General features: G+C 52.9%; 1 protein-coding gene across 3 annotated transcripts in view; it reads right to left on the bottom strand.

The window, feature by feature from the left end:
• Positions 1 to 2,116: 2,116 nt before the first annotated feature.
• Positions 2,117 to 24,257, bottom strand: part of HK2 (hexokinase 2) — a 68,898-nt gene continuing 46,757 nt past the window's right edge. For all 3 annotated transcript variants that reach the window (XM_004464337.4, XM_071208937.1, XM_071208936.1), the window contains exons 8-18: positions 21,754 to 21,909; positions 19,876 to 20,109; positions 17,953 to 18,257; positions 16,290 to 16,438; positions 16,014 to 16,133; positions 11,625 to 11,720; positions 11,057 to 11,156; positions 10,787 to 10,970; positions 9,078 to 9,233; positions 7,313 to 7,546; positions 2,117 to 4,596 (exon numbers count right to left, since the gene is read on the bottom strand). In XM_004464337.4, coding sequence (XP_004464394.1) covers positions 4,452 to 4,596; positions 7,313 to 7,546; positions 9,078 to 9,233; positions 10,787 to 10,970; positions 11,057 to 11,156; positions 11,625 to 11,720; positions 16,014 to 16,133; positions 16,290 to 16,438; positions 17,953 to 18,257; positions 19,876 to 20,109; positions 21,754 to 21,909 — 1,879 coding nt within the window. In that variant the 3' untranslated portion in view covers positions 2,117 to 4,451. The remainder of the gene's footprint in view (positions 4,597 to 7,312; positions 7,547 to 9,077; positions 9,234 to 10,786; positions 10,971 to 11,056; positions 11,157 to 11,624; positions 11,721 to 16,013; positions 16,134 to 16,289; positions 16,439 to 17,952; positions 18,258 to 19,875; positions 20,110 to 21,753; positions 21,910 to 24,257) is intronic.

Raw genomic sequence — 24,257 nt, 5'->3', positions numbered from 1 at the left:
CTTTCCTCTACTTTGCTCTGGATCACAGGGTGTGTTCCCCAGACTCCCTCTGCCTGTGGCTTCCTGCTAGGTTCTGCCAATGAGAAACACTGCAGAAGACTAGAGGGTGGGAAGGAGAAGCCCAGGTATTTCTCCTTTCTCTCCCCACCCCTGCTGTATGGTTGTTGAGAAATAAAAAGCATAACCTTGCAAAAATATCGAACAATCCATTCCTGCACCCACTTCTGTGAATCAGTCTGTGAGGGCATGGCCCTGCAGGAGAATAGCAAGTGAATAACTTCTGCCCCGTTTCTGTAAATCAGCCTGTGAAAACATGGCCTAGTAGGAAGAGATCAAAGGAGTGACTCCCCTCCCCCCGCCCCGCTTCTGTAAACCAGCCCGCACCCTCGCAGCTGCACTCTGCCTCTGTAACCCCCAACTTGCAAAATTTCACCTAGCAACACATTGGCCAATGAGCAAAAGTTATGCTGATCCCACCCGAAATCCTATATAAACCTATGAAAACTGAAAAACAGGGCTCAGAATTTGGAGATTGACTCTCCTCTGGGCCCGCGGGTAATAAAACTGTTCATCCACCTTTCTGGAGTGCCGGTTGTGAGTTTCTATGGTTCAGAACTCCAGGCTTTGCTGCAACCTGGTTCCAGGTCCTCACCAGCCCCCCAACCACAAGCTTTTGGACTCTGGTGACATGACATCATACTACCTCCAATTGGAGCAGTATTAGTGGGTTTTTTTTAAGATTTATTTTATTTCCCACCCCACCTCACCCCCCATTGTTTGCACTCCATTTGCTGTCTGCTCATCTTTTTAGGAGGCACCAGGAACTGAACCCGGGACCTCCCATGTGGGAGGGAGGCACCCAGTCACTTGAGCCACCTCCACTTCCTGCTCCTTGTTTCCTTGCTGTCTCTCCATTGTGTCATCTTGCTGTGCCAGCCCATCATGTCAGCGCATTGTCTTGCTCATCTTCTTTAGGAGGCACCAGGAACCGAACCCAGAACCTCCCAGGTGGTAGTCAGGTGCCCAACTGCTTAAGCCACATCCTGCTTCACATTAGTGGCTTTTTGATGTTGCTAATCTCTAGGTTGATTCTCCATCCTGTTTGGCTTCTCAGTTTGAAATAACTGAAAGGGATTGTTTTCCTGACTGGACCCTAATATAGGGTGCATAGGCCATTGTATGGGGACAGCTAGCTTCCCTTTTTTGCTTTAAAGCTAAATCTTTGAATATTTCCCAACTATGAATATTTCCTTAGCAAAAACGCCTAGAAAATCATAGGGCACATTATGTAAAACATGCTTTTGGTATATTATGCCTTTTTTCATCCTAAGCAGTTGTACCAATTTACACTCCCACCAGTAATGGATAAGAATACCCTGTAATCTTGTCAATTTGATGGCAGCAAAGTAGGGTCTAATTTTGACTCCAGTTTCTAAATCATTAGTGAGGTTGGATTTTGTTTGAGGTTTTTAGGGGTATGTCTATGCCTTCTGTGAATTGCTGCTTAAAGTGCTTTTCCCATTCTCGTATTGGTGTGTCTCTCCACCACATTAGGGGATCCCACACTAGAGTTTCCTTCCCCTGCTACACACCTTTCGAGCAGAGAACTGCATCCTTTTAGCCTTGGTCATCTTCCCTCTCAGTTATTGTCAAACAGATTCATAGCAGTGCCAACGAGCTATCATTGGGGACTTCTGACGAATTTCTTTCCCAGACTTATGTTTTATTTATTGGGGAGAGGGAAAAGGTTGGTAGGGAGAGGAGGCAGGTTGTTTTTTAGATGTTGGTTTAAGGGCTTTATATGTTGAATGTGGATCACATGAGAGCCCCTGAGATGCCACACCTCAGCCAAACCACTTAAAGAGAAAACCATAGAGCGGCAATGGTTCTTCAGATGCTGGAAATCCAGGGGCTCAAACCTGAGAAGTGACTTGCCAGTTCCACTGGGTCTGATATCTGGGAAGAGAACTATCTGGGGCCAAGGTCAAGATCTGGCCACCAAGTACATCCAGTCAAAACCGAGACACCCATAAATTATTCACCAGACTGGCCAAGAATAACTAAGATGCCCCAAAGACAACCACACTCTTCAAACGCTCCTGAGCCACACACTGAGTATTTTGAAAAATGTTAAAATTTATTAATAACAGTTAACATCATGTAGTTAATTCAACTAGTTATTTATTGTACATGTGACAACATCTTCACTAGACTGAGTGCTTGAGGATTTGGGATGATTGCTAGTCAGCATATCCCAAAGACTGATTCACTTTATTTACATCAGGCAAAGCAGCATCAGTAAGAGACTATTCAGGAACAAAACATTCAAATAGCATTTTTCAAGTTTCCTTTTTGGAAACTGGTGACACATCTTTAATAGCTACACACACACATCTCTGCCTTTAAAAATGTGTAATTTCATAGACAGTGCCTAACTTTCAAGCTTAAAAGTGAAAACTCACGTCTATTTGGTGGGCATTTTCAAGTGATACACAAGACTAGAGGTACCTTCTGCTTTCACGTATTATGAGATATCCACATTTTTTTGGATCACATTAGTACAGATGGGAGACTGGGGGAAAGGGGGAGAGGGCTGCACAGGCAGGCAGCCTGAGGCTCCGTGCTTTGCTGGAGCAGCCTGGCAAGCCTGGTACCACACATGATTTTCACTTACTTATACCCCACTTTGCTCCCCAAATGACACTGTTCTCCATATGCCCAATAAATGTGCAAAAATTGGGTGCTATTGAGGCATGGGTTTCTTATCCTCTTTGATTCTACGATCTTATCCAAGGTCATTCCCCCTTCCTCATGTAGCCTTCAAGTTTAATGTGGGTGGGTGGGTGATGGGTGTGTTTTAGGGCAGAAGTGAGCCTTCAGATTCTAGAATAAACTAGGCTCTTGTAAAGCAGGTGATGGAGGGTTTTACGCCACTCCCATCCCTTCCAGCAGTTTGAAATAAATACTGTATATAAAAACACACAAATCAATCTGCAAACCACGTGCTAGCTCGGCCTGGGGGAGCACCTGGACAATACTTCTTGTAAAACATTTACAAGCCCAAAGTGAAATTTCCTAAGAGGGCACAAATATGAAAGGAAAAAAAAGCCATCCCTGAGGTTTTGTATCATTGTTTTGTTTTGGTTTGTGATTGAGCAATTAGACACAATTAAAAATATCTGTTGGTGGCTTCTTCAAACTTATTAGAGAGCTTTGAAATATTCTCTGCCTAAGAGAAGAATAAAGGTTTCTAAGAAATGAGTCTATTTGAAATGATTCTCATTTCCTTTGGTTAACATCACAAGCAGGATTGCCCCAGGAAAGTCTCTGAAAAGAGCAGCAAGTTGCTGTGGTTTCTTCAGCCAACAGGCCCAGCCTCCGTGGCTCTGTCCCTCCCCTCCCCCTGTCTACCCGGGAATTGGGGAAGAAGGAGCAGAAGCAGCTGCTTTGAGATTCACTCACCCTGAAGAGGTTTCCCTTCTCTTCCCCGCAGGCGAATGAGGTATTTCTAGTAACTAGTCAGTATCATCTTCCATCCTTTAACTACACTGATCTACTGAGGAGGCCAAGTCTGACGAGCCCTTGTACATCTATATACATAACAAATTAACATATAAATACTTTACATACAACCATTACCTACAGTGCCGAGATAAAGGAGCAGACCTATGTCAAAAACAAAATATATTTCAAACATAAATTAAAATGAAAATACAGTGTTACCAGTTTTGCAAGAAAAAGTTAAACAATTTACAAAAAAAAAAAGCCCACTCTCCCCGAAAGATCCACTGCTCCTAGACAACCCGTGCACCCACGACGAGATGCAACGAGCAGCCCATGTGCAGAACAGGTCAACTCTTGGCTTTGTTTTCGCTTGCCACGCTCGGGGCTGTCTCCCTTGACCCTGGGGACAGCACCTGCCGGAAGCCACTGGGCAGATAAGGAGGTTCAAGAGGGGCATCCACGTGGACGTCGGTGGCTGCCCCTCCACGACCTCCACGGCCTCCACGGCCCCCAGCGTTCCACCTGTAGGAGGATCAGGCTTCGTGAGCGGAGAACTCTGGGCATCTGAGAGGAGACAGGAGAGGCGTCCAGGCTGGGGCTGCCCCCAACCAGAACGTCAAGTTCAGGCTCCAAGCCCAACCAACTGCATCTTCGCAGGCTGCCCCCACTCTGTAAGATGATACAGGAACGTGGCGTTTGACCAGGGTGGGTGAGTCGAGGTTAAAAATCTTTGAAGACGTTTTAAGAGGGACCGAAGGGAATGGTTGCGAGGGCTGTGAAAAATCCTGACTTTAAATGCTGTCAACGAAAGCCAGCCCGTCAGGGTCCTCTCTGCCAAAGAAAAGCCAAGGGCGTCTGTTCTGACACAGGGGGATGGCACCTGACAATCTGAAATCACAACGGAGCAGGGGGCGATCCGAGGAAACCCCATTTCGGGGTCGGGGCTCCTATCGCTGTCCCGCCTCGCGGATGCGGCAGGCTACGGCAGTGATGAGCGCCGCTCCCTTCCCGCTGCCGTCCTCCGACTCCAGGAAAGACACGTCACATTTCGGAGCCAGGTCCTTCACCGTGTCATGCATGATTGTGGCAAAGCTGAAGAGGGGGGTGGAAGACACGGGGGAAGGAAAACACTCGGTCACCGACACTTTGTATCGTCAGACACCTGGTGCCTCTGAGATGAGCCCCTAAGGAGCAATGGGGGAAACTGAGGAAAAGGGGGAGGACGAGGATGGTGACAGCGCCCGCGTAATTCACGCCTCCTAGGTGTCACGGACCAGAGAGAGGCCCGGGGAGGCCTGTGTCCCAGCTGGCGAGTGGGGGAGCTGGGATTCGACTCCAGAACCAGCGTCAGAGCATCTGGCAAATTGTGGTCCTAAAACTCGCCTGTGAACGCCCAGGCCTGCTGCCCGGATGCCACCCGTGGACCTCGCAGAGGCACGCAGAATCTGTGCCTAAGCCCTGGGGAAGAGGGCCAAGTGCACACCTGATTTCATACTCTCCAGGGGTGTGGCTTCCCGGCAGGGCCCACATCTACGCAGACAGGCCTTTAAAGGCATAAAGAACAGGCCCCTGGGGAGTGGGTATAACTCAAGTTTCCATGCTCAAGGTCCCGGGTTCAATCCCTAGTGCCTCCTAAAAAAAAAAAAGCAGACCCAACCCTCCTCGGGGACTGAGGGTCCATTTTCACAAGGACACCGATATTCAGGAAAGAGCCCTAGAGTCTCCTGCAGTTCCACTCTGGTCACTACTGTGTGGACTCCAGGCTAGTCTCTAAATTCCTGGAAATAAACATCATAAGAGCAGGTACTAATTCCATGGAGGAGTCTCTCCATGCTTCATGCTCAGGCCAGGGGCAGATCTTTTAACCAAGTGGGGAAGAGTCAGGGTACTTCCTGGCTTCAAAATAATTTACTGAAAAACATAGGCAGGAAGGGATGTGGCTCAAGCAATTAAACTCCAGTCTACCACATGGGAGGTCCCTGGTTTGGTTCCTGGTGCCTCCTAGAGAAGACAGCAAGCTGGCGTGACAGGCAGGTGCAGCAAGCTGACATAACAAGAGACACAAGAAGAAAAACATAATGAGAGACACAACAAAGCAGGGAACAGAGGTTCCCGGTGCCGGTGAAGAAGACAAGCAAGACAGCGAGCTGATGTGATGAGCAGACCAGCGTTGACACAAGATACACAAGACAAAAAACACGATGAGACACAACAAAGCAGGAAATGGAGGTGGCTCAAGTGATTAGGTGCCTCCCTCCCAAATCAGAGAGGTCTCGGGTTCAGTTCCCAGTGCCTCCTAAAGAAACAAGGAAGATGAACAGACACAGCAAGTGCAAATGACAAGGGGGTGGGGAGAAATAAATAAAATAAATCTTTAAAAAATAACACAAAACATATGCAGGGGAGCAGATGTAGCAGAAGTGGTTGAGCGCTTGCTTCCCATGTCTGAGGTCTGGGGTTCAATCTCTGGTACCTCCTTAAATATATATATGCAAAAAGAAGGGAAAAGATAAGTGGTGAGAAGAAGGGAGGACGAGAGAGAGAAGGAGAGGGAAGAGAGTAAAAAGAACAGGGAATTCAGTACTTCTATATTCAGGGCTGGCCAACTTTTTAATAAAAAGCCAGAGAGTAGATATTTTCAAGTCTGTGGGCCACACAGTCTGCTGTGGCTACTCTGCCAGTGCAGCATCAAAGCAACAATAGACAATACAGAAACAAAGAGCAGGGCTAGGTGCCAAAAAAACTTTATTTACAGGGAAGTGGACTTGGCCCAGTGGTTAGGGCATCCTCTACATGGGAGGTCCGCAGTTCAAACCCCAGGCCTCCTTGACCCGTGTGGAGCTGGCCCATGCCCAGTACTGATGCGCGCAAGGAGTGCCCTGCTATGCAGGGGTGCCCTCACATAGGGGAGCCCCATGCGCAAGGAGCGCGCTCTAAAAGGAGCGCCGCCCAGCACGAAAGAAAGTGCAGCCTGCCCAGGAATGGCGCCGCACACACGGGGAGCTGACACAACAAGATGACGCAACAAAAAGAAACACAGATTCCCATGCTGCTGACAACAACAGAAGCAGACAAAGAAGACGACGCAACAAATAGACACAGAGAACACACAACTGGGGCTGGGGCAGGGGAGAGAGATAGATAAATAAATCTTAAAAAAAAAAACACACTTTATTTACAAAAGCAGGCAGTGGCCATAGGTTGCTAACGCCTCTTCTAGATGGAAGAAAAACTCATGCTCAAGAGTTTCAGCCTATATTTACTAGAATGTTCATAGCAGCACTGTTTGTAACAGTCAAAAATCTAGAGACAAACCAACTAGCCATCAAAGGTAAAACAGATAAACTAGAATAGTAAACTGGAACTAGAAACTCATTCAAAGGTACACACTACAATCCTCAAAATGAATGAGTTACAACTGCGCCCTTAAACACGAATGTATTGCCAAACCATACATGCTGTGTGAGAGAAGCTAGCTCACAGCAGAAATGCTGCATGATCCAAATTTAGGGCAAGTCTAAAAATAAGTCACACTAAATAATGCATCCACAGCTGTCTGGGGTAAAGAAAAACCAAGGGCTGATATAACCTAGGGCTACCCTTGGGGGGGAGGCTCCAAGGGGCTGCTAAGCCTGCGTGGCGGAAACACAGGTCGACTTCTGGTTATTAAACCGCCAACATAGATAAGCACTTTTCTGGAACACCTGGCAAGTCACTGTAAGTTAAGACAAAAAAGAAGGGAGAGCTAGGAGAGAGCCGAGAGTCGGGCGGCGGCGGCCGGCCGGGGGGCAGGGGGCCGGGCACTCACTGCGGATGGAGCTTGTAGAGGGTCCCGTCCACGCCCACAGTCACTTTGAGGGTGTCCAGCCCGCGGTTCTCTCGGATCTTGTCCACCACGGCGGCCATGCCCGCGCCGCAGAGCTGGGCCGCCCGCCGCGCCACCACGGTGCACACCTCCTTGACGATGATGCTGTCGTCGCAGGTGCTCTCGAGCCCCAGGTGCTGGAGGATGGCGCGCACCTGCAGCAGGGCCAGGCAGTCGCTGCGGGGAGAGGGGAGTGTGGTCAGGCACGAGCCAAGGGGGGCTGGGCGCCACCCCTCACCACACCTGCTCCGGGGGCCGGGGTCCTCCATCAGGAGTGGCTCCGCGGGGACCCGGCCATCCGGGAGCTGGGCGCCAAGGCTCGCACCCCTGCGAAGGGCCTGAACCCCACCCGCGTGCACCCCTCTCCCACGCTGACGCCTCGTGCCACCGAGGACCCGGGAGGCAGCTCCCTGCTCCAGCTCCCCCAGGCAAGGCGGGGTGCGGCTGCTGCAAAACTGTCCTGAAATAAAACAAAGCTGCTGCCTGTGTCTGCCTGCCCCTTGTTGAGTAAGCACAAGGCAGCGACCACACCTGAGGGGGCAGTGTTCCCGTTCCAAAGCCCTTTAAAAGTCTCGCTGCTGTGCACAGGGCGGCAGAGTAGGCACTGCCTTGGACCCCCACACTGCAGGGGGGGAGGGCCTGAAATCTACTCGTGCACTCTTTATGAACAAATGTGAATAAAATTACGAGAAGTGGAGCGGGAGTAGCTCAGCAATTAAGTTCCTGCTTCCCATGTATGAGGTTCCAGGTTCAATCCTGGTTACCGTCTAAAAAATTAAAATTAAAAAAACACAAGGAGAAAGCCCACCCAAAGACAACCCTGTAGAAAAGAACGCTGTTAGAACCTGGGTGTCCTCCGCTTGCCCATAAGCAGACATGAGAACTAAGGAAGGGCGCTTCCTCTTCCCTGGGGAGTGCCTGTCTTCCCCTGTGCCTGACAGTAATAACCTGGTAATAAATTGTTTTTTTTGAGGTGCCAGGGCTGGGGATTGAACCCAGGAACTCAGATGTGGGAAGCTGGCACTCAACCACTGAGCCACGTCAGCTCCTCTGAGTTGGTTTTTTAGTTTGGTTCGCTTGTTGTTTGTTTCTGTTTTCAGGAGGCACCGGAAACCAAAGGCAGGCCCTCCCATGTGTGAGGTGGGCGCCCAACCACTCGAGCCACACCTGCTCCCCTGGTATTGATTTTTAAGGTGTGTGACATTCACCATTCTAACCGAGAGCAGCTTTTCCCAGCATTCAACCGGGAGAGGGAGGGTTGGCCCCCTGAGCGGCCGCGTGGCTTGTTTCTGAGCTGCCTGATGTGCCAATCCCACGCAGTTGTGATTGCCTTATTATCATAGCCAGTCGCTGGGAAGGACCCCCCAAGCCAAGCTTCAGTGCTCTTGACAGGTTACCTTCCTCGGTGTACTTCAACTTACACCCTAGGAGCAGAGCAGCTATGCCGCCACCTTCGATATTCGGTCTAAAACCCAACAATACCGCTCTGCCCAGGCCGTGCCAGCTTAGCTTAAGGGCACACAGTTCCTGGGAGGATGCTACGATTTGCCCTTAAAACGCCTACTGCCCCCCAGGTAGCCTAAACCCCTGAAGTACCACCGCTACGAGGCTGGCCTTCGTAAAATCCACGCCCTGATCGTGCGTGAGACGTGGTCCTTCAGCGCATCTGCCCACGAGAAGACGGGGGGCGCAGGCCCTGGGCCCTCACCTCTCGATCTGAGACAGGAACTTGGTCTGGAAGATGCCCCTGGTCTTGAGTCGCTCGGAGATGCGGCCACGGAAGAGCAGCCCACGCTTGGTGAAGTCGATGAGGATGTTGCGGACGATCTCGCCCAAGTACATGCCGCTGATCATCTTCTCGAACCTGTGAGGCGGGAGGTGCGGGAGGGTGGTGGGGAGCTGTCTAGCCTGGACAGACGAGCCCAGGCGCCTCCCCCTACCCTGGAACGCGGGGTGCGGGCAGAGACCCCTTGGCAGGCAGGACACGCTGCTGCGTTCCCTTGCAGATTCCCGGCGTCCACTCACGCTGGCTCGGTACCTGCCTGCAGGGAAACTGAGCGCGGGTCTGGGGCCCTCGGGCAGCCTGGGCTCGGCCCCACCCCACCATCGGGGCCCAGTGCCTTTCCCAGGCTTATTCCCACCCCTCGGGAAAGCGCGCCCCCCCTCTAAATGCCCACCACGCCTCCACACCACGTGGGCTCGGCCCTTCACTGAGCGCTCCTACTTGCTCTTGGACCCAGTCACTACCTTTCAGGGAACTAGCAGCAGCTGGAGACCCCCCCCCCCCGGCCTGTCCACTAGACCCCAACATGATTGGAGGGTCTTCCAGCTCTACAGAGTGGAACTTTTTAAAAACTTAAAAAAAAAAGTTTGGGGAAGTGGATGTGGCTCAAGCGATTGGGCCCCCATCTACCACATGGGGGTCCCAGGTTCAGTTTCTGGGGCCTCCTGGTGAAGGCAAGCTGGCCCGCACCACAGAGAGCTGGCGCAACAAGATGACGCAACAAAAGGGAGCCACGGAGGAGAGACAATGAGCGACGCAACCAGGGGGGCTGAGGTGGCTCAGGCAATTGAGTGCCTCTCTCCCACATCAGAGGTCCCGGGATCGAGTCCCAGAACCTCCTAGAAAGAGGATGAGAAGAGAAAGCAGACACAGAAGAATGTGCAGCAAGTGGACACAGAGAGCAGACAGCAAGCACAGGCAGCAAACCGGGAGAGTAAATAAAAATTTTTAAAAGATTTTTAAAGAGTTGGGATCTCTACTCTGGACAACTGTCTGCAAAGTGTACTCTGCAGAACTTTATGGTCCCCGAGTAATCAGGTTCAAAAACGCCACATACAGCATCTTCCTGGTGGGAAGCACGTTGGGTCTTAAGTGTCTGCCTCTCGGCTCAGCCCCACACCCACTTCCTATAAGAGAGGGTGCTACGTGCCGGGCCACCAGGAAAGGACCTGCTTGCTCCTCTGCCAGCTTCCTGTTCCTGCCTGCACCCCCAGCCCCCTCCATGATGCTTCTTCACCCTGGGAGTGGCAGGGGTGTTCACTTGTTCCTTCCACTCCCAGACCTCATCTGCACTACTTTCCGGCTCGTCCTCCCAGTCCTTGGGGTGGGAGCCATGACCTACATCCCCTAATTCTACGGTCCTCGGGGCCTTCTAAACCTCTAAGACCTGTGTAACCAATCCCCCGCGCTAAATTCGCCTTGCAAATAACAGTTGTGATGTTTTCCCTGCTGAGCTCTGACGGATGCGGCACCCACCGTCCAGCAGGGGGAAAAGGGACCTGACCCGGCATTTTCCAGAGAAACCCCTACCTCGAGGACTCCTAACATCGCAAGAGAACTGGCGTCCCGGGAGACCGCCGCAGAAACCCCACTCCCACACGGCTGCCCCCACACCAGCAGGGCTGGGCGCCTACCTCTGCCTGCCGGGGTTGAGGGAAAGCTCGTCCACGGCCACGTCGAACTCCGTGCGCAAGTCGTCCAGGCACCCGTTGTCCCCAAAGGCGCCCCACTCCATGTTGACGCACATGCGCCCCTCGTCGCCCTCTACCAGCTCCACATTCCGCATCTCCTCCATGTAGCAGGCGTTACTGCCCGTGCCTGCCGACCGCAGAGGGGCAGGCCTCAGCACCGCCTCCCCACCCGCCCCGCCAGGGCCGCGCCACAGGGGCGGTCGGGGAACTCACCAACGATGAGGCCGACCTCGCAGCGGGGGTCTTCGTAGCCACAGGTCATCATCGTTCCGACCGTGTCGTTCACCACGGCCACGACGTCCAGGTCAAACTCCTGAGCGGGCGGAAGCAGATTCCCAGTCTACAACCTGAACCCTGACCCGTTCTCTTTCCAGACGCTCCCGGGGAGGACGATTTGGTACATAAAATGTGGGTCAGGTCTCTGCTCAAATGTCACCTCTGGGAGGCCTTCCGTGGTTGCACTATCTGAAAGTGGCCCTCTCCTGCCCGCTCACTCTCTCTAGTCTCCTCGCCCCTAAGTTTCAGAGCTCTTACTAGCACCTGGCACGGGCTCCTGGGGGGATTTGTTCACAGGATGTAAGCTCCACGTGGGCCAAGCCTTCGTTGGGGTCACTACCAAAACCCGAGAGCCGAGAACAGGGCTTAGCACACAGCCAAGCGGCTCAGTTAACTCTTCTCCCGGTCGGTGCAAAGGCTCTGGGCTTTCCCCTGCTCTCTGCACACACAACCATTTGGGGCATGGGAGGAGCTAGCACGGGGCCCCAGGCCACGCAGTCCCCACCTCTCGCCGGTGAATCGCTTCCTTCAGCAGGGTGACCACATCCTCGCCCTCGCAGCCGGACGCCTTGAAGCCCTTTGTCCACTTGAGAAGGATGCTCTAAAAACCACACACGATGGTGGATAAGGATAGCACGACGGGCCCCGGGGCCGTTCCCAGGCGCCCGGCTGTGCTTTAGCTCACACCTCCCAGGGGGGACACCCAAGAGCGAGTACCCATAAACCAGGAATGAAAAGGGAGGGCATCCCCTAAGGGCCCCTCAGGTAGGACAACAGAATGACAAGGAAGTATTAGGAAAACCCTTGAGAGATGCAAACTACCCAAATTACCAAGAAGAAAGCCCTACATGTATTACAGAAATCTGTTGTTGGAAGTCTTCCAACGGATAAGATAAAATGACAGGTTCAGTTGCCTTCGCTAGTGAGTTCCCCGTAGTGACCAATCGCACTGATTTATTGAGAACCTACTAGGTACCAGGTACTGAGCCAAGCTCATCAAGCGTGTTACATCATTTCCTCCTCACAGCAAGCTTTTACACGTTTATCGTGACCACGGGGGCTCCCGAGGAACCTGCCCTGGGAGAGGATACCTGCCCCAGGCCTCCCGCCGGCAGGGGCGGAGCAGGACTCACCCCCAGGCCTGCCCGCTCCACCACTCGGGCCCCTCCTGGGAGCCAAGTGCCCTGCGCTTTTCCCTTGCGGTGCAGCCCCCGCGGGCTCCCGATTTGCCGCCTCCATCCAGACAAGCACGTGCCTGCCTCCCTCTAACAATCAAAGGGAGCTTCTCGTCTCTGACAAAATTTTGTAGTTGGCACTTTCAAGTGTAAGAAAGTTCAAGCCACAGTATTTAGTAACAAGACAAGCAGAGGCCCCAGCTGGGGGAACTAGCCCAGGGGCTCAACGTCCTCCCCGGCACCTGCTGCTTCCCATCGACAGGGTGACCCCACCAGGGCCAATGTACAGAGCCCGTCTTCAATGTTATTTGCTCTTGATTTATATCACATGCTTCTTGTAAAACCTTAGAAACTACAGAATGAAATCAAGTAAGATGGCCTGGCATCTTATAATTCAGAAATGGCTACCCAATAAACAGAGAGAGATATAAATTTGTTGCCATGAAAAACTAGGTGAGATAGTGTCTGTTGAAAAAGATTTTTTTGTAGGGTATGGTATACAAATACATCTCGCTTCATAAATAAATAATTGTGCAAGAACAGCCAGAAATAGCAGCTATGTACAGCAGGGGAAGCAGAGAGAGATCAAGGGGTGAAGAGATTTCTTGCTAGTTTGTTTGATTATTATTACTGAAATAATGAGAATGCTCTAATGATGACTGAGGTGATAAATGCACAACTATGTGATTTATACCAAATACCAGTGATTATACAGTTTGGATGAATTGTATGCTTTATTAATATGTATCAATGAAATTGATTTGTTAAAAAAATAGTAATAAAAAGATTTTAGTAGGTAAAGTCTGGAAGGATATAAACCAAAGGGTTATGTCTATAATCTTCTTAATCTCTATTTTTGTATTTCTCCGTAACAGATTATATTATCTTAGGGAGAAGTTTTTCCAGTCATACCCCAGAATTTTTGACCATGCCACTAAAATCTCTTCCAACAAACTAGCAGCTGATAACAGGCAATGAATGGCTCATAATTTATTTAGCTCTTTCCCAACTGTTTGGAAGATTAGCTTGTTTCTAATGTCTTTTTGTTAAACGTTACATAAATATTTATCCACATGTTTGATAATTCCCTTTGCTAAGCCAATGCAAATGCGAAGGCTTTGAAAACCTCATCTGCTGACACTGTAAAAAATAATGTGCTCAGACACAGGAAAAGCTTGAAGCAAAAAGGCCACCAAACCTTTTGGCCAGAACCACCATCTTGAAGTAAGCCAGCAAGATGACAACAAAGGAAACACGGAGTTATTCCTTTGGCCACATATGTGGGAATCTACAAGAAAGGTAATATTGAGCCATCCCAGGAACGGATACTATTCTGGAAGGAATGCCCACAGACGTGAACACGGCAAAGCAGAAGGGTCTGCAGTTTCCCAGCCTGCTGTCGTCTTCTGGTAAACAAACAAGGGCAAGATTCTCACCAAGGGGATTAATTTGGAAGCATTCGAGGAGCCAAGACAGCTTCCAGAAACGCATGAAGGCAAACGATCAGAAAAAGAGAGAAGCCAAAGGGAAAGGTACATGGGGGCAACTGAAGCGTTAGCCTGTCCCCCCGGAGAAGCACGTTTTGTGAGAACCAAGGGAAAGGAGCCTATTCTCTATGCCTCCGTGGCCTGACTGGTGTCCAAAATAGGTAAATAAATATTTAAAAATCCTTCTGGATTGTTTTATAAAGTTTCATATATTGATATATATATATTTTTTTTAAAGCCACCAATGATAGAAAGTCCCAATCCAGGGAGTTGGATGCTTCCCCAGGGCCCTGGGAGAAGTCATGTGCTTCAAGATAAAACCTAAGCATGGGGGGCAGGTGTAGCTCTGTGGCTGAGTCCCTGCTTCACATTTACAAGGTCCCAGGTTCAATCCCTGGTACCTCCTTAAAAAAAAAAAAGCCTAAACAGAAGAGCACATGCTGGCTGACTGCAGGTGAGTGGGGGACACATCCCTGCAGGCAGGAACAGGAGAAAGGCAGGCAGGTAAGAAATTAAGAGCTTGTGGGAATCTTCCATTCTCAAGTCCCTCAGAAGTCCCCAACTCCCCGCCCCCTTGGTGGACGCCCCCTCCCGCCCTGCCGAGGCAGAAGGAAGCCCGAGGGCCCAGCTGGAGGAAGGCTGCCCCCGATGGTGGCAGACAGCGACCCAGCCAGGCTTCTGCCCCAAGCAGGGGAAAAGGGACCGTATAAGGAACTGAGAGACGCCAACAAGCAGGTGCCACTTGTGCGTGAGCTGGAGCCGGGCGCGGTGGAGTGGCCTGGACTCGATCGAGAACCGCAGGCGCAGGGCGGCAGTTAAGGTCCCTGGAGCCCGGCCACCTTCCCCAACCCCGCATTCCCCAAAGCGTGTCCCAGCAAATGTTAACGGGTGCTGGGAAACACAGTTGATGAGGTCAATTCACTTCTCAGAGGAGGAAGAGCAGGAGGCATTTATGAAACTCAGTAGAGCGACTGGAGGGGTTCGTGCTCCAGGGAAGTGCTGGCCTCTCTCCATCACTGGGGTGGGCCCATCTGTTCAGGCCGAGCTAAATCTACCTGTGTCCTTCTCCACACTGGCCAGGCCTGACCACCTCCACGGAGTCCTGATTGCTCCAGGGATACACTCTCCAGTTAAAAGCCCACGGCACGACCCCTGGGCCTCCGCGTCTCGCCGTGCCACATTCCCAACAGCGGCAATTACTTCCCTGAGGCTATTTCACCAGCCCCGTTTATCTGAAAGCATCTCAGAGCAGGAACCATGCCTTTCTGGAACCTGGCAGCTCCATCCGGGGCACACACGTAGCCTGCGTGTAGCTTCTAAATGTGATTGAGAAATGGAGGAACAACTGTAAGCCTATTCTGACGTCTCATACACCAAGTCTTGACGCAGTTCCAAGCCCGAGCATCTCCTCCCAGGCTCTACCCCCCACTTCTCAACAGCCCCATCCTCCGGCTCATCTGGGAGTGCCAGGCCAACAGCCCCTGCTGCATTCACCCACACAAAGTCGACAGAGAAAGAAAACCAAAGGCGAGACCAGGCGAGAGCCAGGGCAGCCAGACAACAGGAGATGGAATGAAAGCCAGGGCCTGGGGAGCGGGAGAGGAGAATCAAGGGTCAGCCCTGGGAAGCGGCTGTGGCTCAAGCAACTGAGCTCCCGTTTACCATATGGAGGTCCTGGGTTTGATTCCCGGTACCTCCCGGTAAAAAAAAGAAAAAAGTCATCCCAGACCTGCATGGCCCCCGTGCAGTGCAACAACACACCAAAAATACGGTGATGCAACCAGATAGAAAAGAGGGAAAAAAAAGAGTGTCAGCCCAGCTGATAGCAAACCTGAACTCACATCATGCCTCGGCCACTCCCTCAAGCTAGGTGGTCTGGGGCAGGGTCCTTGGTGCCCCTGTAGACCCTATTTGCCTTTCTGTAAAATGGATATACCAACACCTACTGTCTATGGTTGCTGTGAGGACTAAATGAAATAATGCTCCCTGGAAGTCTAGCAGAGCCTCTGGCATAGCACAGGTGCTCAAAACTCTTGCCAGCTGCTGATATTTGGATTTTAGTGTCACCATCATCATCGTCGTCCCAAAGACTGTTTGAGCCGGGCCACCTCCCCACTGGTCACACGTGCCCTTCCTCCTCTCCTCTCAGCTCAACTTTCTCCCCTGCTCCAAACTCCAGGTCCTCGCTAGTCAATAAAGCCCCCGGGAGCGGCCCCCGGGGGGTGCCATTACCTGGTCCAGGCTGTTCTGCTGGCAGGGGAAGGAGAAGGTGAAACCCAGCGGCAGTGACACGCCCTTCATGCCCATGTACTCCAGGAAGTCGGCGATGCACTGCACGATGTGGTCGAAGAGCTGCAGGCAGAGGCGAGGGTGCTGAGCGGGGCCCTGGGGCCGGCTGCGTCCAGTCCCCTGGCCCCAGGCCTCCCCCCAGGAGCGAGGTGAGCTCAGGCACAAGCCTGAGGGCCGCGGGCCGGGCAGGACCGGGCTCCCGGGCGCCGGCGGCCTCACCTCGTCGCCCGTGCCGTGCATGACCTCCTGCGGGATGGAGTAGATCTTGTTGTGCATCTCCACGCCGCGCCGCTTCCCGTTGCGCACGCGCACCAGCAGGACCCGGAAATTCGTTCCCCCGAGGTCCAAGGCCAGGAAGTCGCCTTTTTCTGGGAAATAAACCCGGGAAGGTGATGACTTGGGGTGTCACCACAGCACGGCTGCGAGTGTCAGCGTCTACAGCACCTTCTGCTGCTGGGGGGGGGGCTCTCCCTGGAGCCCTGACCGCCTCCGGGGTGAGGGGCTGTGATCGCCCCTAACGGGCTGCATCCCGGGCCCACCGCCAGTCCTCAGTGATTCTCACACGAGCTGAGGGCAAGTGAGCTCTGCCCACACAGGGAGTGCTGGGAGCGTCGCGCTGAGATTTTCACGTACTCCACTCACTCTCCACCAAATGCCACCTAATACTAGGTTCTAGAATCGACACGGAACAGCAGGTCCCAACTCTTTCAGGAAATGAAACAAAATCGAGCAACACCTCCCACCCCCAATCTGCTGGGTAGTGACAAGGGGTCAGGCACTTAACCCTTTTGTGGATAACTGAAACCTCTCGCTCCCCGAAGCTACGTTGAGTCGCTTATGCAGGGTCACACACCAGAACAGAGCAGAGTGGGATCCAAATCCCAGGGTCAACTCTGTGCAGGGTCACACACCAGAACAGAGCAGAGTGGGATCCAAATCCCAGGGTCAACTCTAGAAGCTGTACGGACCTAACTGCCCGGCCTGCTCACAGGCCGTTATTCTCTAAATTGGGAGAAATTCCTTATGTTGGAAGATGTACCCATCGATTAGCAATCTTCTTCTATAAAGGGCTGGAGAGTAAACCTCTTAGTCAAACAGTGTTGGTTGCAATAACTTGCCTCTGTGGCAGTTATGTGTGTGCACCAGTCACAAAGAGAGGCACATGAATGAACACGGCTGTGTACCGATAAAACTTTATTTATAAAAATGGGTGATGGGCTGGATTTGGCCTGTAGACCAGAGCCTACAATTCCTGGACCCATACCAATTTGGTCATTGTAAAAGAGCTGGCTCTGGAACTACAATTCCTGGGCTTGAATCCCAGTGCTGACATTTTCTGGCTGTGTGACCTTACGCAGGTTTCTTAACATCTCCGTGCCTCTGATTTCTGCCAAACATACCAGTTTGTTAATAAATAAAACTAGCATTTAATCTTTGTGAACAATCAACAAAGATGAAGCAAACGTGCTTAGAAAAGTACTAGTATTTAGCCAGTATTCTGAGCACTGACAATTATTGTTCAATTTTTTTTTCCCCAATCCGGGACCTCATATGTGGGAAGCCAGCACTCAATCGCTGAGCCACATTGGCTTCCCTAAGTGGCTTTCTTTTTTCTCATTCAGTTTGCTTGTTTTTGTTTTTCCAGGAGGTACCGGAAACCGAACCCGGGACCTCCCGTGTGGGAGGTGGGAGCTCAACTGCTTGAGCCACAGCAGCTCCCCATTTTTCAAATTTTAGTGGGGGACTGCCTCGGCCGAGCTGACGGAGCACTCGAACTCCCCGTAAGGCACCTTCTTGTCCAAGTGCCCAAAGCCCAGGCTCAGGGAGTCCCCCCAGGGCATCAGCCCCAGAACGGAGGGCGCGTGAGCACCCCGCCACGTACCTGTGCCGTCGGGGGTGGCGCACACGTAGGTGGGCAGCATCTTGACGGGGGCGCTGGGGTGCGTCTCCTTGCTCAGGCCCCGCTCCATCTCCACCTTCATCCTCCTCTTCACCTCCAGCAGCTGCTCGTGGCTCAGCTGCAGGGACTCCAGGGTCTCCTGGCGGGCTCGGTGCTGGTCAGCCAGCCGGTAGGCCACGGCGGTCACCATCGCCGCCCCCTTGCCGCTGCCGTCCTCGGAGCGGAGGAAGCGGACGTCGCAGTCGGGCACCAGGCGCCGCACGGTCTTGTGGAGACGCTTGGCGAAGCTGCAGTTGCCGGGATGGGAGGAGATGGGGGTTCACCCGTTGGGGGGGTAAGGGGACGGGGTCGCTTGCTTTGACCCCAATGCGGGAGGGCCCCGCAGGAGCAGACGCTGGCCCGGACACCCGTTCCCTGTCCTTCCCAAGGACGGGGTCCCGAGCAAAGTCCAGATAGTCGACCGTGACGGCTCTGGCTGGGGTCTTCGCCCCCGTGTAAGGAAAAGACCCTTCTCAGAAGCCACTCTCCCCAGCCTGAAGTTACACAGACCTTCCCTCGCCAGTTGCAGGCCACGGCTCCTTCTGCCACGGGCGCCGCTGGCTTCCTTGCACCGGAGTGACCCAAGAATGCCACCTCCTGCTCACATTTCATTAGAGAGCCTTTCTGCCCGGCCCCAACTAGAAAAAGGAGAATTCCTCGTCTTCCAGACTTTCCTCTTTTGGGACAGTTTCTGCCAATGACCCCAACGATGGCTGTGCCGCTAGAGACAACAGGCTCGGCGGTGGCCTCTCTGAGCCAGGGTCCCTGGGGCCTGGCTCCTCCAAGGGTGGCGCTGGGCCGGCGGCGGTGGCAGCACCAGGGTTGATAGAAACCCAGCTTCCAGGCTCCACCAGGCCTTCTGCGCCGGAACCTGCCTCCTTAACCATCCCCGGGTGATGCGTGAGAACGTGAACGTGTCTGCAGCACTGGGCCGGGAGGCCGGGCTATCCCGGGGCTGGCACCTTCCGCATTGGCCAATTACGTTAACAAAGGCGCCCAGATGACGGGAAGCGGATGTGGCTCAACGAAGAGCATCTGCCTACCACAGGGGAGATCCAGGGTTCAAACCCCGGGCCTCCTGACCCATGTAGAGCTGGCCCACGCACAGTGCTGATGCGCACAAGGAGTGCCATGCCACGCAGGGGTGTCCCCACGTAGCGGAGCCCCATGTGCAAGGAGTGCTCCCCGTAAGGAGGCGCCCAGCGCGAAAGAAAGTGCAGCCTGCCCAGGAATGGCGCCGCCCACACAGAGAGCTGACACAGTAAGATGATGCAACAAAAAGAAACACAGATTCCCGGTGCTGCTGAGAAAAGAAGCAGACACAGAAGAACACACAGTGAACGTTGACAGAGAGCAGACAATGGGGGGGGAAAGGGACAAATAAATAAAAAATAAATCTTTAAAAATAAAAAGGCGCTCAGATGAGGGAAAGGGGACTTTGTCCAGGCTCCAGGGGAAATTCTAATATTTGGGTGCATAGGAGCCTGGGGGTCAAAACTCGCAGGCAGGGTCAATTGAACACGGAGGTGAGCCAAAGGGGCTGGCGGCCAGCAGCGGAAAACTCAGCACCCGAGGGGCGGGGACCACCCGAGAGCCCACGCAGAGTGGAAAGAGAAACACTAACTCCCGTGGAAGGGGTGCCAAAAAGGGGGCCTAGCGGCAGGGGGAGCTCTGCAGCGCCACCTCCTGCCACGCCATGAGGCACCTCCCAGGGCCCCCCTGCCCAGCCAGGCTCTTGGTCGTTTACAAGGACCCTCAAACCCACGGCCCACCGCAGCCCCGGAATGCAAAACGGGGCCGAGCCGCAAGCACGTCAGGGTCCCCAGCAGCTCGGAGCCCGTCATGCCCCCCGGACCGCCGACTCACTGGGGGTGCTTCTTGTAGACGGAGCCGTCCACCCCGATGGTGGAGCGCAGCCGCTCCTCGTTCTTGTTCTCCTTGAGGCGCCGCAGCACGGCCGCCAGCGAGGCCGCGCACAGGCTGGCCGAGCGCGTGGACACGATCTGGCAGATGCGGTGGGTGGCCACACAGTCCTCCTGCGACGGGGCCAGGCCCAGGCGCGTCAGGACCTCGCGGGCCTTGCGGATGCCATCCTTCTCCCTGCGGAGGCGGGAAGGGGGCGCCTGGGCACGAGGCTGGCGGGAGGCCCTCGGCTCCCGACCACCCGTCTCCCGAGGGGGCACCCAGTGCGCTGCTCGGCCCACCGCGGTGGCAGGACAACAGGGAGGAGGCGAAATGCAACATGGCCAGACCCCAGGCTCCTCTCCCAGGCGACACACCCACTTACACACACACACACACACACACACAGAGCAGCCGCAGCCTGCCCCTCCAGGTGCCCTTCTATGAATATTTTCCCTATTTAAAACAACTAATATTTCTTATGCATGTGCTATGTGATGACAGGCCCTGGCTTGGTGCTACACACCCAGTTGTGTGTGTGTTGAGTATGTTTGCTTTTTGGGGGATGAGAGCGGGAGAAAGAGAGTCTCTGAACCTCAGGACCTAAACATGGTCCCCACCATCCCCACCATGACATAGTCGGTTATCTTCCCCCCATGACACAGGAATCTCACCCCCTCCTCCCTACCAACTTCCCCCCATGACACAGGAATCTACCCCCCCCTCCTCCCTACCATCTCTCCCCCATGACACAGGAATCTCACCCCCTCCTCCCTACCATCTCTCCCCCATGACACAGGAATCTCACCCCCTCCTCCCTACCAACTTCCCCCCATGACACAGGAATCTACCCCCCCCCACCATCTCCCCCACATGACACAGTCACGAGTCTCCCCCCACTCCTCCCCTGGGCATCACAGATCATCAGCCTCTGGTTCACCGGGTGAGAAGGACACGAGGGGTGAGGGCCCAGTGCTACTCTGAAGGGCTGGTTGGTGGGCCCTTCCCAGCAGCGAGGGCGCTGCTGTAACACGCGTCTGAGGAGGAGTACAGCTGGAGCCCTGACCTCAGCATTTCTTAGGGGTGCTAAATGCCTCCCAATCTGAGGACATACCTCCCCTCAGGGGGTTAGCAAGTAACCAGGCAAAGTCTATCATTTGAACTGTCTTGCTGCTTCCAGAAGCAACAAAACCACTGCCTCTCTCCCCACTGATCCCTAAAGCATTAGGACCACTCAGTCTACAATAGGAGCTCAGCCTTCCAGGAGCAGCTCAGCCTCCAGGAGAAGCTCCAGCCTTCCAGGAGAAGCTCTCAAGAACAGAAAACCAGGTCCAGCTCTTTGGGTAGTGGTCGTTGAAAAACAAACACCAGGCCATGCCCACACCACCCTGCCCGTCTGTGAAAACCACCCTCAGCTCTGGGAATCTGACCTCGATGGTAAGTCTCTTCAACCCAGGACCTGTTTTCCTTTTATGAAACCGGGGACAGACCAGAGTCGTCTTTGAGAACAGCCAGTAGGAAAAGGAGGGAGAGGCAAACGAGTGACCACAGGGCTCCCTGGGAGCATCGGGCACTGAAGCATAGTCCAGTGCCAGGGCCCGTGACCAAACCCTCCGCCGCAGGCAGCGACCCGAGCGCAACAGCCGCGTCCCTGCATCTGGGGCCGGGGGTGCCCCGCGCCGTGTGCGGCTTTGCTATCGGTCACTGTCTGGGAAGGCAAGAGGCCTTCTTGTGGTCTACAGTTGAAGGGTCAAGGGCTGGTGCCCTCTCCTCCTTCCCTAACCACCTGGCCACCCTCCCGAGGACCCAGGGAGCAGGCAGGCGGCAGAGCTGGAAGCTTACCCTTCAATATCTGAAACATCTTTGGTCTCGAAGCGCCCCGTGATCAGGAGCTCCGGGGTGAGCTTCCCCCCAAAGAGCAGATCCTCCTTGGCCATCTTCACCAGGATAAGCCTCACGATTTCCCCCATGTACATCCCACTGATCATCTTCTCAAATCTGCAGGGAGATACAGAAAGAAAAGAGCTCGTGTGTCACATCAACAAATGTTGGAGGCTGGAGCAAAGTTAAGGGTTAACTTGCACAGCGCAGGCGAGGAATGAGATGGGGGGAGAAGAGCTCGGGGGGCTGGCAGTGTCGGGGGGCCTGGGGTGGTCTGTGCAGAGTGGGTGGGCCTTGGGGCCACAGAGACTGGGCCTCTCGGCAGCCAAGCTAAATACCCAGGGAGTGCGGAACCTTCTGGAACAGCCTGATTTTTAAAGTTACTTGTAGAGCAGTGATTTTTAAAACATTTTTTCTAGCTAAGAAATACTTTTTAAAAATAAAATCCTATGTAGATGCTACATGGCTGAACCTCGAAGGTGCTGTGTTGAGCAAAATAAGCCAGACACAAAAGGACAAATATTCTATAATCTCACTGATATGAAATAACTAGAATACAGAAATTGTTAGAGTCAGAAAGAAAAGGACAGGGAACTAGGAGAAGGGGCAGGGTGGGGAATAGGGAATTACTGTTTAATGGGGACAGAATTTCTGTTTGGGGTGATGGAAAAGTTGTGGTAAAGGATGGTGATGATGGTAATACAATATTGGGGCTATAACACCACTGAATTGTACACCCCACTGAATTGTACACCTGAAAGTAGTTGAAATGGGATATGTTATGTTGTCTGTACATTACCACAATAAAAAAAAAGTTTAAATCCTATGCAGAACCCCAATATTTACTTATAAGACGAACAGGTCAATCTGCTTAAATTGGGGGAGAGGCCCAGCTCCCCCCACCCCCCAGAGAAAACAGTGTGAAAATAAACAACCCAGAGCAGGACGTGATGGGGCAAGATTAGAAGGGCAGTTGGGACAGAGGAGAAGGGTCTCTAAAAGTCAAAGGGTGCCCGGAATCTGGGGGTGAGACGTGGGACGTTCCTGCAGAACGCAGAGGGCAGTGGGTATTTTATTTGAGTCACCACTAGGTGACACTGTTTTGCTGTAGAATCTGTTTTTCTGGCTAGGAATAGGTGACAGGGGAAACCATGCCTTGGCAGTTCTATTTGGCCAAGAGGCCCATTTTTTGTTATTTCAGAAAGGCTAGAGGGGAGGCAACCTGGGCCTGCCAAACTAACTAGAATGGGCTGTCAGGGAGAGGAGGCTCAGAGCCGGAGCACGGAAGGGACTCGGCCTTCACACCGTGCAATCTTCAAAGGAACCAAGGCCCCATGGCCACGTCCTGCAGAGTCAGAGCTAAAGGGAGAGCTGGCAAACTGCCTGAGCAGAGGGTATGTTTAAAATGTTTAGCTGGAGCCAGTGTAGCTCACACCAGTGAGGAATGAGACCACATACGAGGTCACGGGTTCAAACCCCGGCCCTGATACCAAAAAAAATAAAATAAGAAACAAAATGTTTAGGCACCAGCACCAACCACAAGAGCAGTGGGTGTATTTCAAGTGTTTAGGGGAAGCAGACTTGGCCCAGTGGTTAGGGCATCCACCTACTACATGGGAGGTCCGCAGTTCAAACCCTGAGCCTCCTTGACCCGTGTGCAGCTGGCCCATGTGCAGTGCTGATGTGCGCAAGGAGTGCCCTGCCACACAGGGGTGTCCCCCGCATAGGGGAGCCCCACGCGCAAGGAGTGCACCCCGTAAGGAGAGCCGCCCAGTGCGAAAAGAAAGTGCAGCCTTCCCAGGAATGGTGCAGCACACACAGAGAGCTGACACAAGGAAGATGACTTAACAAAAAAAGAAAACACAGATCCGGTGCCGCTGATAAGGATGGAAGTGGACACAGAGAGCAGACAACTAGGGGAGGGGGAAAAGGGGAGAGAAATTAAAAAATAATAATAATAAAGTGTTTAGGTACCAGCACCAGCTACATGAACAGAGGGTGTATTTAAAGTCTTTAGGCACCAGCCACAAGAGCAGAGGGTGTATTTAAAGTCTTTAGGCACCAGCACCAGCTGCGTGAACGAAGGGTGTAGTTAAAGTGTTTTGGCATGGCCACATGCGCAGAGGGTGCATTTAAAGTGTTTACCCACCAGCCACATGAGCAGAGGGTGCATTTAAAATGTTTGGGCACCAGCACCAGCAGCCCTGCTTAAACAGGGCGGCTTAGACACTGGCATATCTGCCTTGGCATTTTTTTCCCACCTGAACACGTCACAAAGCTAGTTCTTTGGGAGACGGGGGAGCAAGGACAGTTGGGCTCTGAAGTGTGGATGGTTCTGTAAATTTTTATTCCAGTTTTTAAAACCATTTTTAACATTGGAAGTATTTTTAAATAGTTTTAAAACTAATACTTTATCTAGAAATAGATAAAGTGGGGGGGGGGGGCTGTAATGTCTTCAGGGCTAC

Source organism: Dasypus novemcinctus, chromosome 17 (assembly GCF_030445035.2).
Source record: "Dasypus novemcinctus isolate mDasNov1 chromosome 17, mDasNov1.1.hap2, whole genome shotgun sequence".
NCBI classification, from domain to species: Eukaryota; Metazoa; Chordata; class Mammalia; order Cingulata; family Dasypodidae; genus Dasypus; species Dasypus novemcinctus.
Note: the sequence above shows the minus strand (reverse complement) of the source record. Positions and strands in the feature narration are given on the sequence as shown.